We start from the raw sequence: 14593 nt of genomic DNA, 5'->3' as shown, positions 1-14593 counted from the left end.
GATATTTTTTTTATATATGGCAAAAGTTGGGCATTTTTTTTATTCTCTCTTTTTTTATTTGTATCTGAAATCGAAGCAACAGGACCAATTGTGAAAATCTAACAATTTTAGAAAATATGCTTTGAGGCATTAATTTCTTCCCGTTGATGCAATATTAAGGCCCTCGACGGTAGTACTATGTTCTTTTTACCTTTTAGTCTCATATATTTGATCACTACTCCTTTTTTCGTGCAGCGATAGCAGACAAGAAATCACCACGTCCAGGATTCGCACCTCCATCGCCACGGCCGCGAATTGCTGACATCAAATCACCACCCCGGCCACCACGCCCACCATCATCACCTCCACGCGCCTTGATTGCAGAAAACAAATCACCACGTCCTGGACCTCCGGGCTTGCCCCGACCACGACCCCGAATCGAAGAGAGAAAGTCAGTAGGAGGACCCGCATCGTCGCCACTACCACGGCCCTGAATAGCTGAAAAGAGGTCATTACGTCCACCCCCGCGACCGCCACGCCCTCTCCCTCTGGCAGCCATCATTGGATGCACAGCCCGACTGGGGTTCACTTCCTCAGCTGCTTCGGCCTCTGCCGGTGCTGTAGCACTTTTGTTCTTCTCCTTTGCTTCTTTTAAAATTTCAGCTCGAGTTTTCACGCGACGGGTCACTGGTGGACCTTTATCTTTCAGTGAGTCAAGCGTAGCACGACTCTTTTCAGCTAGATCTTTTAAAAGGCCCCGCATGATAGGAATTGCCGAAAGCAGGCGCTTGTCATTCGCCTTTACCTCCTCCATGCGTTCGTCCATACCGTCAAAGCAGTCAGCCACCGCCTCACAGTAAAGCAGTATCAGATTACATTCAATAGATGATCGCGTATCTTTTGCATCGCGCGATGAATCCCGTTTACCCGATAGATTCATTCCCGATCTTTCGGCAAACTTCAAACTTGCCAAACGAATCTCATTAACAAGCTCGCCAAATTCGGCCAGCTCCACCTTGATTGTAGCAGCAGTCTCCGTACGCTCAAGTCGGCGTTTAAGTCGTGCTTGAAACCAGAGCAATTGCCTATTCTCGACTTGATCCAGTGAGGTGTCGATTAATTCGCACGCACCATTCGCTTCAGCAACAAGTCGTACATTGCGATAGTGTTTCTTCAAAGCGTCAGCTCGAGAGTTTGCAAGTTTTGCACGCGCCAGCTCTTGCGCTTCTGCAAGAGCTCTAGCGCCGGCATCGTCGGGGTTACCTTTTTGAACTGTGGATTCCATGTACACGTCTCCATCAGGATGCCCGAGATCCTGGTCGTATGCAGGGGCTCTATTTGCTTTGATTGGGCACTGTTTACCAAGCATAGGACAACCGATGTCCGGATCGTCACGGGTAGCATACGGGTGGTTATCTTCGGGTCCGTACTGCTTTACGTGCTTATTGTACGAGTTCACAACAGTCTTAAACGTCTCCTTCAGCGTTTTAAACCACTCGTATTTCTTTTTTGTCATTTCTTCACCCTGTTGCGATTTCCAAGTGTCTGCAATGTCACGCAAGTGCATGTGCAGGGCACGACGTTCGGTCACCGTCAGACCAGTCACACGAAGATTATCCAGCAGCGACGGATGATTCTTCGCAATGTCTGCTGGATCCATGCGAAGCAACTCCAAAACGTTCGTTCGCTTAAATTTGCGAGCGATTTCACGCGAAAGCGTCTTCCCAGTCGCCGATGGTACTGTCTGAAGATCCGCTTCTGACATCTTCTTCACATCGACTGGCATCATCCGACGTATGGCTTTCAGTGCTTTCATATTCTCCTCATAATTTTCCTCCTCCCACTCGCGTTCCTTCCGTGCTTCTTCAGCGGCATACTCGTCAGTTAGCATCAAGGCAGTGTTATACTTCTCCATATCCTGCTCTAAACGGTAATACTCTTCACGAAGCTGCTTCTGAATTGCAGGGTCTGGATGCGTCACATCAGCCGAACCGATTTCTTGCATCCGTTTTGAAATTTCTTGAACTTTTGCCATAGCCTCTTCGTAAGGAATATCAGCAGCGACAGCAATACCAGCTTGCTGCAGCTGCTTTTCCAGCTTCAACAAGCGACGTAGCAACTTTACTTGGTCGCTAGAAATATCCAGATTAGCTAGCATATCCTGTGCTCTAGGTTCATCCTTCTGCCGCGTGGAGCGGCTGCGCTTTAGTTTTTCCACTTCTGCCTGCAAAGCGCGAATTTTTTCGTCATAAGAGTTGATACCATCAAAAAATGCCCCAATGCCAGCCTCATCAATACCATCTTCTTGCATTTTTTTCTTTACATCATCGTTTGAATGACCATCCTGAACCATGCGGCGATATTGAGCATAAATTGATGGACCCTGGACATCCGATTCCTGGATACGGCGATTTGCCTCAATAAGCTTCTGAGCCTCTTCTTGTGCTCTTCTAGCCTCAGCAAGCTGCTTTTCAGCTTCTTCTTTAGCCCTTGCTGCTTCTGCCATAGCTTTCTCCACAGCTGCCTTACCCTCACGCTGCTCTTCACGTGCTGCGGCCATAGCTGCTTCAGCTTTCTGCCGGGATTGCTCAAGCAGCATATGAGCTTCTTCCTGAGCTCGAGCAGCGTGGTGTGTAGCTTCATCGGCGGCCATCTGAGCCTCAGCCTTAATTTTAACCATCTCATCGCGCTCGTTCATCATACCGTTGCGGCTCAAATCATCATCAAGACGGCCACGTTCCTGATCCTCTTCATATGCCTTCTGTTTGTTCACATATTCTAGTGATAAAGTCAGAACGGCTCCTGCTGAACGGCTACCAAGAGCAAGAGGATATTTTTTCGTAGTCTTTTGCATGTTAGGTAGCGACTTCAGAGGTATCGAAAGCGTCGCGACAAGCTCTGTCGTTCGAAACAAGTGCTCATCAAAAATACGAATCTCCACCACCATATCGTCACTTGGAGCCTCAAAAGAAGCTGAGTTGTCTTGCTTCCAAACAGGAGACCGCTGATTCTTCACCACTGAAGTCTTGAAAGTTTCTGCACCCACCGTAACTTCGCACAATGCATTTATAGAGCTGCCCGACTTGGTCAAATTCGTTGCTGACAAAACACCAACATGAATCACGGGAGTCGAAAAAGCCTCGTAATTGAACTGAGAAAGACGTCCACCCGCGTTTCGTTCTAAGAAAGTACCGTCCATTGAAAGACTCTCAGTACGCTGTGTTCGCAACGCTTTGGCTTCTCGCAGTGATTCGTTAAGATTTTGAGTGCGATTGACAGTCTTTGAAGCATCAATTGCCAGCTTTATAGCATCCATCCAGCCCTTTTTATCAGATTCAGACGTACACGCCATGACCATACGACGATCATCAACGCGGAGTTCCAGCAGAAACTCAGCAGTGACGTTTGGTGAGCGACACACCACATCTCCCGTTCCGGGCAAGGAACGCACCGTGCTGCGGTGATTTAAGAAACTCATTTCACCACGCGAAGTTGTCGAGCTGGGACTTTTAAAATATTCAACTTTCGACACGCTCAGGACAAAGTATCGAGACTTCCAGTTTCGCATAACTCGACCCTGCTTGTACATGCGACCCTTTTTAATTGTTGCACCTTGATTGTCAAGAATCAACTGAGCAATTGATTGATTGTCATCCCCATCATGACCCTCATCCTTTACGATTCGTGGATTATTCATCAGCTTTTGCTTTACATGCGATGTCGATTCACGAAGCCGGAAAGACTCTGAGTGGCGCGAGTTAACGCGCTGAACATCCGCTAATTTGTCCTTTGGCACAAATTGCAGCGTTTTCGGAGCTGTCGCATTTCGAAGCACATTCATAACCTCAAGATATGGTATACAGAGTACATCCGTCTCATTCACTTTGTATACGATGTCGCCTACCGAAATCATTCCACTTGTCTTGGCTTGACCCTTAAGTGCACGCACGACAGCACCATCGATACCATATCGGACAGCTTCTTCCAAATTAAGACCCATGGGACCATTGTCAAAGACCACTGCGTATGTTGTTAATTGTGTGTCTAAATCATCGTCTTGATTTTGTTGAAACTTTTCACGCACAACTTCTTGACGTCGCACTTCATCAATTTCAAACGAAATTGCAAGAGGTCGTGGTAATTTTCGGATCAAATCGATGGCATCCGAAAAGCCCATACCATCTACATTTTTTCCTCCGATAGCCACAATCAGATCGCCAGCCTGCACTTTATTTTCCAGTAATGGATTGTTGATATTATCAATAGCAAGACCATGATTGATCACACCATCTTTAGGAGGCATCAGCTTTACACCAAGTTTTTCTTTCGCCGGAAGCTCAATGACTACAACTTCAAGAGCCACTTCGCCATTATCCGACTCGTCTGCGGTTTCCTTTTGCTCCTGTTCAGGACGTTCGGAGCCACAGGCCACACACGCCGCTTGTCCATCCTCATTGGCTGCAAACTCGCATGCAGTGCAAGTCCACGCCATATCTTTATGTAAACTATCTGTCAGTTTATCTGGCTGTAAGAATCGAGGTAGAAATTGAGCGTCAAAAAAATCTTAGCGCCTGTGGGTAAAACTGGCAACCCCGCCTCAGAGGGAAGCGTACTTAAGAGAGCGGATTCTTTGCACTTGGTCGCTAAGGATCGCTAGCGAGTGCCGCTGCGGGTCAGGCTCAAGTACACGTACAAGCCACTTGCTCTTCGTCGCGTGGATTTACCCGACGAGAACTGCGTGTACTTAACCTGCTTCTTAGGTTTGCAGCACGCCGCGATTTCCTATCTGCGATCGACGATTGATTGTTTAGTTTACCACCCCCTCTCCTTACGCTGGTTAGGGGTTTGGGTAAAGGATAACATTGATGATTTTGTGGCTTTGGTGAATTGCTATTAGGACAAAACACGTATACCTAGTGTCAATCGTTAGTATATGCAGCGATTTTACAACCTAAAGACTGCGGTGTTTAAGTAAGTAATATTTACCAAGTAATTCAAACTGAACATGAAATAAATCACTACACCAAGCCTGATAATACAACTTTACTATAAAGCTAGATGATTCATTAACAAATTGATGGGCACCACATCATTATCATCCATACAGCATAGCCCACCAAACTACATTCGATATTTCACCATGGCCACCAAGGATGTAGATTTCCAGGCATTGTATCAGAGCTCGCTCAAGCTGACGACGTCTTTTGGAGATTCGGGTATCCCTCGTCTTAAAAAGCATCTTGAACAGCTGGATGTTGCGTCGCGCACGCTCAGCGACCAGGTTCCCACTTCAGGCAATCGGAAGCGTCCAGCTACTGACAAGGCCAGTTTCCTACTAGCTTCCAAAGGAATCGATACTGAGAAGCTTAGCAAAGATTTACAGCATTTCGATATCGCATCCGAGCTCGAACCCGAGACACCCCTAGGCGAGACGGATCTCGAGGGATATCTAGCTCACCATCACGAAATGATTGTTCTCACAGCCATTGAAGAAGTGAATCGCCGCACGGTGGAGTCCACCCACGACCGTATGAATCGTGCTATGATTGATGACTTTGAAGAATCGAAGCAACGCCTTTTGGAAGATCTAAGCGGTGCTAAGCTGCTTGGGATCCGCAACTACCCTCGCGTTTCGGAGACGGATGAAGTCTTCGGAACCAATATCTCTTCTTTTGCTCGAGAAAAACGCCAGGCGCTTCAAAATGCAACTGGTTTAGGACTGAGTGGTGCGTCTTTTGCTGGTCAGCCTCGTTTCCAGGCTCCAGCCATCACAACTTCAGAAACGCCATCTTTGCATATGTCGCAGTTACAAGAAGAAAGTATGTTGACAGAAGAGATGAAGCAATACTGCATGATTGTGAAGGAGCTAAATAGCTGTCGAGTACCTAATACACGCAGTCATTTCGAGCTTGCACGGCAATTTCAGCGAATGTGTTCGTCGAATGTGTCAATGTCCGTAACTGGCTCCAAATGGGAAGCAGTAAATAAGTGCTGGCAGCTTGTCAATGATTTGCTGGCAGGGGGAGATGCCTCAAAAGCTAGTGCACCAAGGCTAGCGGAGCGTGAATTTGAGGCCATGAGACATTCACTGGACGAAAGCCAGCGCTCACTTCTCCAGCATCATCTTGTAGTTGGTGCTCGTTTGTTTTTAGAGAAACAATTTCGTGCATTTGTGCAGGAAACCGTACAGAAAAACAACTTAGCTATTGGTGGTGTTCCAAATCTTTTGTCTGAAATTAAAGCGTTTGTCAAGCACTTGCACAGCTCACGATACGCTGCGAATGAAGGTGGGAGCAGTACTGATGTGGACAATATTTGGGCCATTGTTTATTACTGTCTTCGCTGCGGTGGTGATCAGGAAGCATTTCAGCTTGTGACCGATGTTTCAGGTGACTTTTCTGACATTGATGCTGATATAATTTGTGCTCTGAAATACCGAGTACAACAGAGGAGCCTATATTCGGACCGCAATGCTACCCCGTTAAATGCATTCTCCAAGCAGTTCCCTGGCGAATCTGACCGCTTAATTGGGCGTTATCATCGTTTAGTAAGCTCGTCGATTGACGCAGTCTCTGTGGTAAACCCGTTCGAACGATGCGTTGTGAATCTATTGTGTTTTGGTGATGTGAACGCCAACGAGCAACGTATCACGACAACTTTGGAAGATTATTTGTGGCAGCGTCTTTGCTTTATACAATTCAAAGCAGTAACTCGCTCTGATTCTGACGGATCTTATACAATCAATAAGCTATCCAAAAGTATGCAGAGATTTGGACCAACGCATTTTGAACAGCCTGGAAATGGGAATTTCACCGCTTTTTTATATTTTGAGATCCTACTGATAGCGCAAGAATTCGAAAAGGCTATTAAGTATTTAGCTTCCAAGGGGTTCCTGCTGGAAGCGGTACACTTTGCAATCACATTGAACTACTACGGTTTGCTAGAGTGTACTTCGTTCTCGATGGGTGAAGAAGATGAACAGACTGTCGATATTGTACGCCTCATCCGTCAATACATTCACGGGTTTCAGCGTTCGAACGCTGCTGAAGCTGCAAATTATGTGGCTTGCATACCAGACTTGACAGCGAAAAAGGAGTTGCTGTCAGAGCTGCTTCTTGACACACGCATGTTTGACGTACTGGCTGGTTTCACGAACAATACAGACGGGTCACGTACTCGCGGACTGTACGACTACCTGTTAAAAGACGAGCCTGACGATGAGGTCAAGGGATTAATTCTATTAGCTGCGCATAAGGCTGAGGCTCGTGGTCGTCTACACGATGCTTTTACATTGTTGAAAAGTGCAGGCGACATTGAAGGAGTCCTTGTGTTGCTTAACTCGCAGCTTAGTTCGAGTTTGTCCGCTTCTAAGCCAGAACGAGAGGAATGGTTTCGTGAAGCCAAGGGGTTTGCTGAAAAATGGATGCGTTTTCCGTGGGTGCAGACCATTGCTAATCGGCATGCGCGCACCGCTGCTATTGCCTTTCAGACACTCTTGAATATAAGTATTTTCTTGGAGATATTTGAAAAGCACCAGTATGAAGATGCTATTGGATTCGTTGATGAATTGGAGGTTGTTCCAACCCAAACCTCGAGTAATTTGTCTCTCTGCGTCGACCGTTTTGTCGCCTTCGACGAAAGTGTTCGACAAAACTTTCATATTCTTATGCTTGGCTACATGGAGTGCCTTGTGCGTGATGCAGAACGCCTAAAGACTCAAATTTCTGGTGAAGCCCGACGTGGTGGTATCGCCGCTTTGCGTAAAAAGGCTGAACTTCTCGTCACTTTCGCAGGGATGATCAAGTTACGATCACCCTCGGGTACAATCGAACGGTTAAATCGTATGGAGGCCATGATCTACTAGAATCTGATCGCAAAAATTTTCGAATTTTTCTTCTATTTCTGAAGGCTAAATACAAAACGCGGCTATAAGTTACACTACCACGTCATGTTTTGTGTTTACTTGCTTTTTAATCTAGGTTACGTTTATTTTGAACGAACGGTTTTGACATATAATGCGTCCGTTGTGTTTTCTCCACATCGTCTGTTTCTGAGCATACTTCGTATCTTTCACATTACCGCCGCAGTGCCTGGCGTTGCGGTAAAAGTTTCGTAGCGCTAGAAGGGAAGTGAAATTTACTTGGTGACGTCACTGAAAAATAGCTGCTAGGCTGGAACTTGCAATTTTGGTTCGTGACAGACGCAAAAGCTTTCTCAGTGTCGAAAGACGATGACAGGGTTGTGACTGTCTGATGGCCCATCGCCGAGACGCTTGAACCAGTGTAATTGATGCTACTGGAGCTGGCTCCACCAAGTCGAGGCTTTCTCAACAAAAGTGCTTTCTCGGCGCTGCCTTCTCCTCCTCGTATTCTTTTAACAGCTGCCTTTCTTGGCGTGCGAATGTGTTTCGGTCGCGTCAATTTGTGGACGGAAGTCAATGGTGCAGGAAGTGAACTGGCAAACGAAGAATTCGATATTGCCATCGAAGCAAAGGAAAAATAATTAGTCGGCGCTATGACTGCTTGTTGTTGTTGTATTGTGGTAGTCGATGAGGTTGATAAACGGACGGGGTGACCGGTCGGTCGGGCAAGATCAAACTCTTCACTCATCAGCTCCACGCCGCTACCAAATTGCTGAACAAAAAGCTGTTCTGAGCTGAGGTGTGAGGCCTGAGCAATGCGTTGGCGAACTCTCGTGCGCGGCGTTTTCGTGGACGGTGAGCCTTCGTCCGCCATAACTAGCGCGCGTTTCGTGCGGCATTTGCTGCCACTTGATCCGAACTTTTTGCGAATACACGCGCGCAACTTTGCTAGACGCGCTTCGCCTGCAGCGTCCATTGGAGACATCATTATATGGCCGCAATCTTGCATGATGTGGTTTACAGTGTGACGGGAAGGTGATAATGATCTCGAGATTAGATTAATGAACTATCACAGTCGCTATGTGTGCCCTTTTTCAAATTCAAACATTTAAATCTGTCATTTAACACGTTGCTAATTTACGTGAATTACTTAACGATATGTTGAAGAGTGAGACGTTGCGTCTCGTTCTCTTCCAGTTGGTATTACTTTATATTTGCTAGAAATCAAGCGAGATGAAGACGGAGACGGCGATCTCGGATCTAATTCTGAAATGCGAAGAGCAGGGTATCCGGCTGCCAAAGGTTCTTAAATTCGTTGTCGCTTTGTAACGATATTACGTTCGAAATATAACCCAATGGCTTACACAGGACCCTTGGCATGCGCTTCGCGTGACAATTGCAGCCTTGCAGAAAACTAAAAATCAAGCGCTGGGATATCTTCAGATTTCAAAAGCTCTCGATCAACTAGAAAATGAATTGAGCAACGATGCTGAGGCAATGGATAAAATTGCAACAAAGACACTTTCATCTCGACCAGCATTGGTCTCAAAACGCTCACTTGTGCAGGAGAGGCCCACAACAACCCAACGTGATGCCATAGCAAGCGATAAATACGACCACGACTTTCATGAACAGGATCGGGCGGCGACTGCTAAGATTTCTATTGCTAGTGGAATGAAAAAGACGAAACGTTTTAAGAAAAGTCGCATTCAAGAGCAAGCGGAGGCCACGCCTGCCGTGCGAGATGAGAACCAGTCACTTGTAAACCAACTTGTGAAATTGGGTGAGTACGAAATGATCAATGGGTACACACAAAGAGGACTTGCTCGTCTCCGAGCAGCGAAAGAGATTTGTGGCAGTCCACATGTCATCACTTCAGGAGCTCAAGCAAAGAAACTAGATCACGTGGGCCCAGTCGTGGCTACTAAGGTGGACCAATTACTGAATGAGGGACTTGCTGCAGCTTTAAGCGAGTACGATGGCCTGCCCGTGACGAAGTAACTTAGATTTTTCAAAAGTAGTAGTCACTTACGCAATTACGACAAATTTTGGGTACTGTTGGATAATCCTTGTCCCAGTGTTTGCATAGATCATTTGTCTAACTGGCACACCACACCATCATAACGAAAATGAATCTTCGCCAGGCACAGCGCTCGCTCGCTGACCTTGTGACTAAATGTGAAGCTGCGAACATCAACCTTCCGAAGGTTTGTAACAAATCTACTGCGTGGTAGGTACCGAACCTAAATGTATATCCTTTCCAACAGGATCCTTTAGAGGCACGTGCTGAAGCAGTGGAAGCTATCATGCACTCGAAACAGAATGGAAAGGTAGAGCTTTTGCTGAACCTGCAGAAATATTACGAACTCGGTTTCACTTGAATATGCAACAGATCAATCTGAAATACGCACAAGATATGCTTCAACAAAAGTTTGGCCTCGGCTGTGAGAGTAAACAGCGTATAAAAAATGATGAAGCAAAACGACTACTTCGTTTTCATTCACACAAGAAAAAAGGTAACCCTAGATTTTTCTTAAAGAAATCGATGTTCATACCAAATACCACATTAATTTTGCAGTCAAGAGCGGTGGAGATGTCGAGCAAAGTTTGAAGGAAGAGAATTCGAGTAGCATCAGGCAAAGGGCATTGACTGTATCCAAACGCTCAGCTATTGGCCAAGATCAGGACGTTTTTGCTGTCAAGGCCTCAAATGATGTCAATGATGCACTCCAAATTCTTCAAGGTGATGTAGTAAGCGTAACAGAGAAGGGGCGACTTTCGGCGGAAAGAAGAGACGCATCAGAATTTGCGAAAAATATGATGGGCGACCATAATTACGGATGCATTGGTCAAGGTGAACCCACACTTTTTGAAACGTATGATTTGGACGGTCAGAATAACAACGGCAGTGGTAACAGTGACGATTAAGTGAGCCACCAGCCACTTAAGCGCTAGCACTCTATTGCTGTTTCATGATGAAAAATCATCAAAAGCGCCATCTTCGAGCTCGCCGGACTCAACCGAGGAGGAAGAAGATCGAGCACCGCGATAATTTGCATCGATTTTTATCTAGGCATGACAATAGGTATGTTAGCGTAATGGCTCACTTTTTAAGACAGTAACGATTGGAGAACGTACCAGTGCTGGAAGCTCTCCAGATTCAACGGAGCTGTTTTGGCTGCTCTCTTCTTGGCTATCCATTGTATTTATGCGCTTACAACATATCCTTTTCCACTTGCCCAATATCTCGCCATCACTTAAGCCCAAACTTTGTATCGTTGAGAGCTCACCTTCCGATAGCTTTACACTGCAAATGGAATCAATATCGTTGCTTTCCGAAACAGACCGATCGATGTGGCCGAGATTCAGCCGCTGGTAGCAAACGGATCGCGCGCTGGTCTGAAGATGACTATTAATTACCTTATATATTCCACTTTCCGATTCATCGTCGGAGGAGATACTTGAAATATCGCTACTCACTGAAATATTGTAATGGCTGCTTTTACTACTTGCAGCGTCCACTTCATTCATCGGGTCCATAAGTATCGTATCGAGCGGTACGGAATCCTTTGTTATCGATACAGCTAAATTTTGCCGTCCGGTTTCATTGACTAGTTCACAAACATCTTCTGCATCGCCGGATAGACTGTTGTTTAGGTCTTCAGCAAGGCTTATTGCGTTAATATTATCAATGCCGCTTTTCATTCCACTCCGAGCTAAAACATTCGGTTTAGAAGCTTTTTTGCATGGTGCGCTTACAAATGATTGTACTTTTTGCTCATTGTAAGTATTCTGATGCCTCTGTTGACGAAGTTGCTGCAGAATTGTAATTGAAGTGATCGGCCGTAACATAACAGAGGACTTGTTGTCGTGAGTAGAACGACTGGTAAATTCATTTATGAATCTACCAAAGTGCGTCAAAGGGTCAGAAATTGGTACGTTCTTTTGACTAGCTGTATCAATATTCTCATGAGCAGTTCCAGAATTCTCTTCAATTCTTTCGTCAAAGGCTTGCACAGCTTTTTCAATTAATACCGCAGAAGCCGAAAGCTCGTTAGTTTCTGTTGCTTTATCTATCCATCTCGCAAAATGACTTTTGGGTATCGTTACGTTTGCATCTTCGATAGGTGCCAGCGAATTATGCGCGTTAACTTGTTTGTCTCTGCAGAGTTTATGCACCACGCTGGATACTTGCTCTTCAATTACCACGTCGATCCACTTATCAATATTCTCAGTGTTTGCCATGACACCTCCATACCAATCAGACTCTTCTTGCATCATTTCATGCTTTGAATAAGCTGCAGCTCTTTTCAAGCCAGTAACGTCATCAGGCGCTTCCTGTGTTAATATCGTGCTGTTTAGTAGTTGCTCTTTGATCAACTCCTGAGTGATTTCAGTAATGACTTTTTCATCAGCTGCTTTCTGCTCGATAAGGGATTCTCGGCTGTTTCGTACTTTAAATACAGCCTTTTCCTCAGCTTTCAGGCTGACTTCTTGATAACTGTCCGCAAGTATCCGGTTGATTAAAAAGTCTGGAATTTTTTCAAACATTCTTTTTCCAGCTTCTTCCTTCTGTTCAAATTCTTCGTCCTTCACCTCATAAACTCGATAATAGTCCTCTCGTTTCAGGACTGGGGGTATGTTTACTTTTTTGCACGATGTCTTTGGATCTGTGTATTTGGGCAAGGATGGAGATTTGGATGGTCCGAAAAGCGCTGGAGACACCATTTTCACTTCATGCTGCGCTCGTTGTAATTCTCGCTGATGCTGCTGGTCAAAGGCAGCAGTGATAAATGCAACAAACTCTTTATAGTTGATCAGCTCGTTCATTGGTAGGTGTTGCGTTCGATGACTTTGCATACATTTTCCATTAATCTTATGGATGTTGTGGAAGAATGATATAATTCTAGCGGTTGAAACACGAATTTGCAGACGATGCAGAGCCATACATGTTTCGATACGATTCACGTGACCATCTTTGTCGCTATCTAAGTCGCTAAAAAGTCGTCGTAACACATCTGCACTTAAATACTTTTTTGCTGAATCTCCCGATCTTTCACGATGTCGTGTCTGCGCGCTAGTCGGCTCTGATGGTAAGGTGCGAAAGTCTGACAATTTTACTTGTCTTCCGATGGATGATGATGGGACCTTCTCTGTTGCTTTCTCGTTTTGAATAACTATGTTTTCTTTAATGATAGATGAACCGTCTTCCCCATTGTTGGAAGTTTCCGCGCGAAGGCCATTTGTTAAATCAAATTCTTTTTCACGATCACCTTCATCACCTTCAGAATCTTTAAAGCTTGATTCTATTATAGATTTATCCGGAGTAGATTGATTCTCCTGTAGCTTGACCACTTCTGTAGATTTTCTAGTCGTCTCCTCCACAGTCGGCGTCATCACAACGTCTTCGTTTAGCAAAATTTCCTTCTTTGTAGCATTCACGCCAATTTGTTGTTCAGGCTGTGTTTTGATCGCCGCATTCGGTTTCGCGTTCTCTATGGTCTTACTCTTTATAATGTCACCATGGATTGGGCTTGTACCAATATGTTTCAACACGCACTGTACTTCAGTAGCGGCATCCACTTTCATCGTCGGCTTCACCCAAGCTTTTTTCTCGTGATTGATAATGATATTGGCGGTATTCCTAGTTTTCATATTCTGACTAGTCCCCACTGATTTCATCGTTTTATCGTGCTTGACGGGTTTCCTGTGTGATGAAGAGCGAGTAGATGCTAATTCCCTCGTCTTCTGGTTCCAAAATCGCTGCGCTGGAGGATACTGCTGCAGCTCTCGGTCAACTCGCGCAATGCGTCTTGCCACTTCCCACTCTATACGGCGCGTATATCGACGGCTTGCCTGTTGACTCGACTGCTCTCCGACAGCGAAAAGCGTTTGATCCGCTTCACCATCCGCCGATGGTTCAGCCAAAGCTCGTCGCCTTCTCGGTCGTGCGGTGCTCTTCATTACCAGCGCGTTGTGCGTCCATAGCAGTGGCAAACTACTGCGTAACCTCGCCTGAAGCTCACGGCTTCGAGCCATAGCGTCGCTTAACAACGCGTAGCTGGCATCAAGAGTCTCCATATCTAACTTCAACATTTGCAAGAAAATAATAATACTCGTCCACGTACTGTTTTTTCTCATGTAATCCTACTTAAATGTTCATGCCGGTGCCTTCACAAAGGATTTCTCACATATAACATGACGATCTATCTATCATTGCTATTACGGGAAGTCCCTGAACGCAACATGGCCTTCAGACTTTATCACTTAAGATACAGCAAAATATCAATTAAACAAGTACTTATTTAACTCGGACCCTGAATTTAGTCTCCGACGAATCAGATTTAATAATGGAGTTTTAGATGCATGACATTCTTGGCAGTGACTGCGTCGACGTGAGTTCATGCAACAAAATGCAGATCTTGTACTACTCACCGCGCATCGACAAAGAATGCACTTCTTCTCTAAGTGTCGCGGAAAGGCATTGTGGTATAAGCTCTCTCTCCACGTTGATTGGTCGTTGCGTAGTCTGGCAAGCATAGACAGACCATCCTATCTGTGTCAGTTGCGACAGTCGCAGCAGACCAGCACATTAATACCATGTTGAGGATTACGCTGCGCGTTTACCGCCCGACTGCCAAATGTGCTGCGCCTACAAGTGTATATGCCAATTCCATACATTGCAACAGCAGTGACCGCCTCCCTCGTCTATCCGACTTGGTGCTCATCCGGCACGGCGAGAGCGAGGGTAAC

The 14593-nt window shown here is 45.6% G+C and overlaps 5 protein-coding genes across 5 annotated transcripts; 2 read left to right on the top strand and 3 right to left on the bottom strand.

The window, feature by feature from the left end:
* Positions 1-214: 214 nt before the first annotated feature.
* PHALS_12153 (hypothetical protein L917_07581) lies at positions 215-4471 on the bottom strand (the record flags this gene model as incomplete). The annotated part of the gene is made up of 2 exons (XM_024727649.1): positions 215-297; positions 376-4471. The coding sequence occupies 2 exons, from the start codon at positions 4469-4471 to the stop codon at positions 215-217; spliced, it is 4179 nt and encodes a 1392-aa protein (XP_024578205.1).
* Positions 4472-5119: 648 nt separating this feature from the next.
* Positions 5120-7843, top strand: PHALS_12152 (nuclear pore complex protein nup93-like protein; the record flags this gene model as incomplete). The annotated part of the gene is made up of 1 exon (XM_024727648.1): positions 5120-7843. One exon carries the CDS (start codon positions 5120-5122, stop codon positions 7841-7843), a length of 2724 nt encoding a protein of 907 aa, XP_024578204.1.
* Positions 7844-8054: 211 nt separating this feature from the next.
* PHALS_12151 (uncharacterized protein) lies at positions 8055-8825 on the bottom strand (the record flags this gene model as incomplete). Its single annotated transcript, XM_024727646.1, has 1 exon — positions 8055-8825. The coding sequence occupies one exon, from the start codon at positions 8823-8825 to the stop codon at positions 8055-8057; it is 771 nt and encodes a 256-aa protein (XP_024578203.1).
* A 248-nt stretch (positions 8826-9073) lies between these two features.
* PHALS_12150 (DNA polymerase family X lyase domain) lies at positions 9074-10768 on the top strand (the record flags this gene model as incomplete). The annotated part of the gene is made up of 7 exons (XM_024727645.1): positions 9074-9142; positions 9209-9813; positions 9865-9892; positions 9985-10047; positions 10108-10170; positions 10233-10356; positions 10419-10768. The coding sequence occupies 7 exons, from the start codon at positions 9074-9076 to the stop codon at positions 10766-10768; spliced, it is 1302 nt and encodes a 433-aa protein (XP_024578202.1).
* Positions 10769-10810: 42 nt separating this feature from the next.
* On the bottom strand, positions 10811-13921 carry PHALS_12149 (EF-hand domain pair; the record flags this gene model as incomplete). Its single annotated transcript, XM_024727644.1, has 2 exons — positions 10811-10909; positions 10979-13921. The coding sequence occupies 2 exons, from the start codon at positions 13919-13921 to the stop codon at positions 10811-10813; spliced, it is 3042 nt and encodes a 1013-aa protein (XP_024578201.1).
* Between the last annotated feature and the right edge of the window lie 672 nt (positions 13922-14593).

This window comes from Plasmopara halstedii, assembly GCF_900000015.1.
Source record: "Plasmopara halstedii genome assembly, contig: Scaffold_614, whole genome shotgun sequence".
NCBI lineage: Eukaryota > Oomycota > Peronosporomycetes > Peronosporales > Peronosporaceae > Plasmopara > Plasmopara halstedii.
Note: the sequence above shows the minus strand (reverse complement) of the source record. Positions and strands in the feature narration are given on the sequence as shown.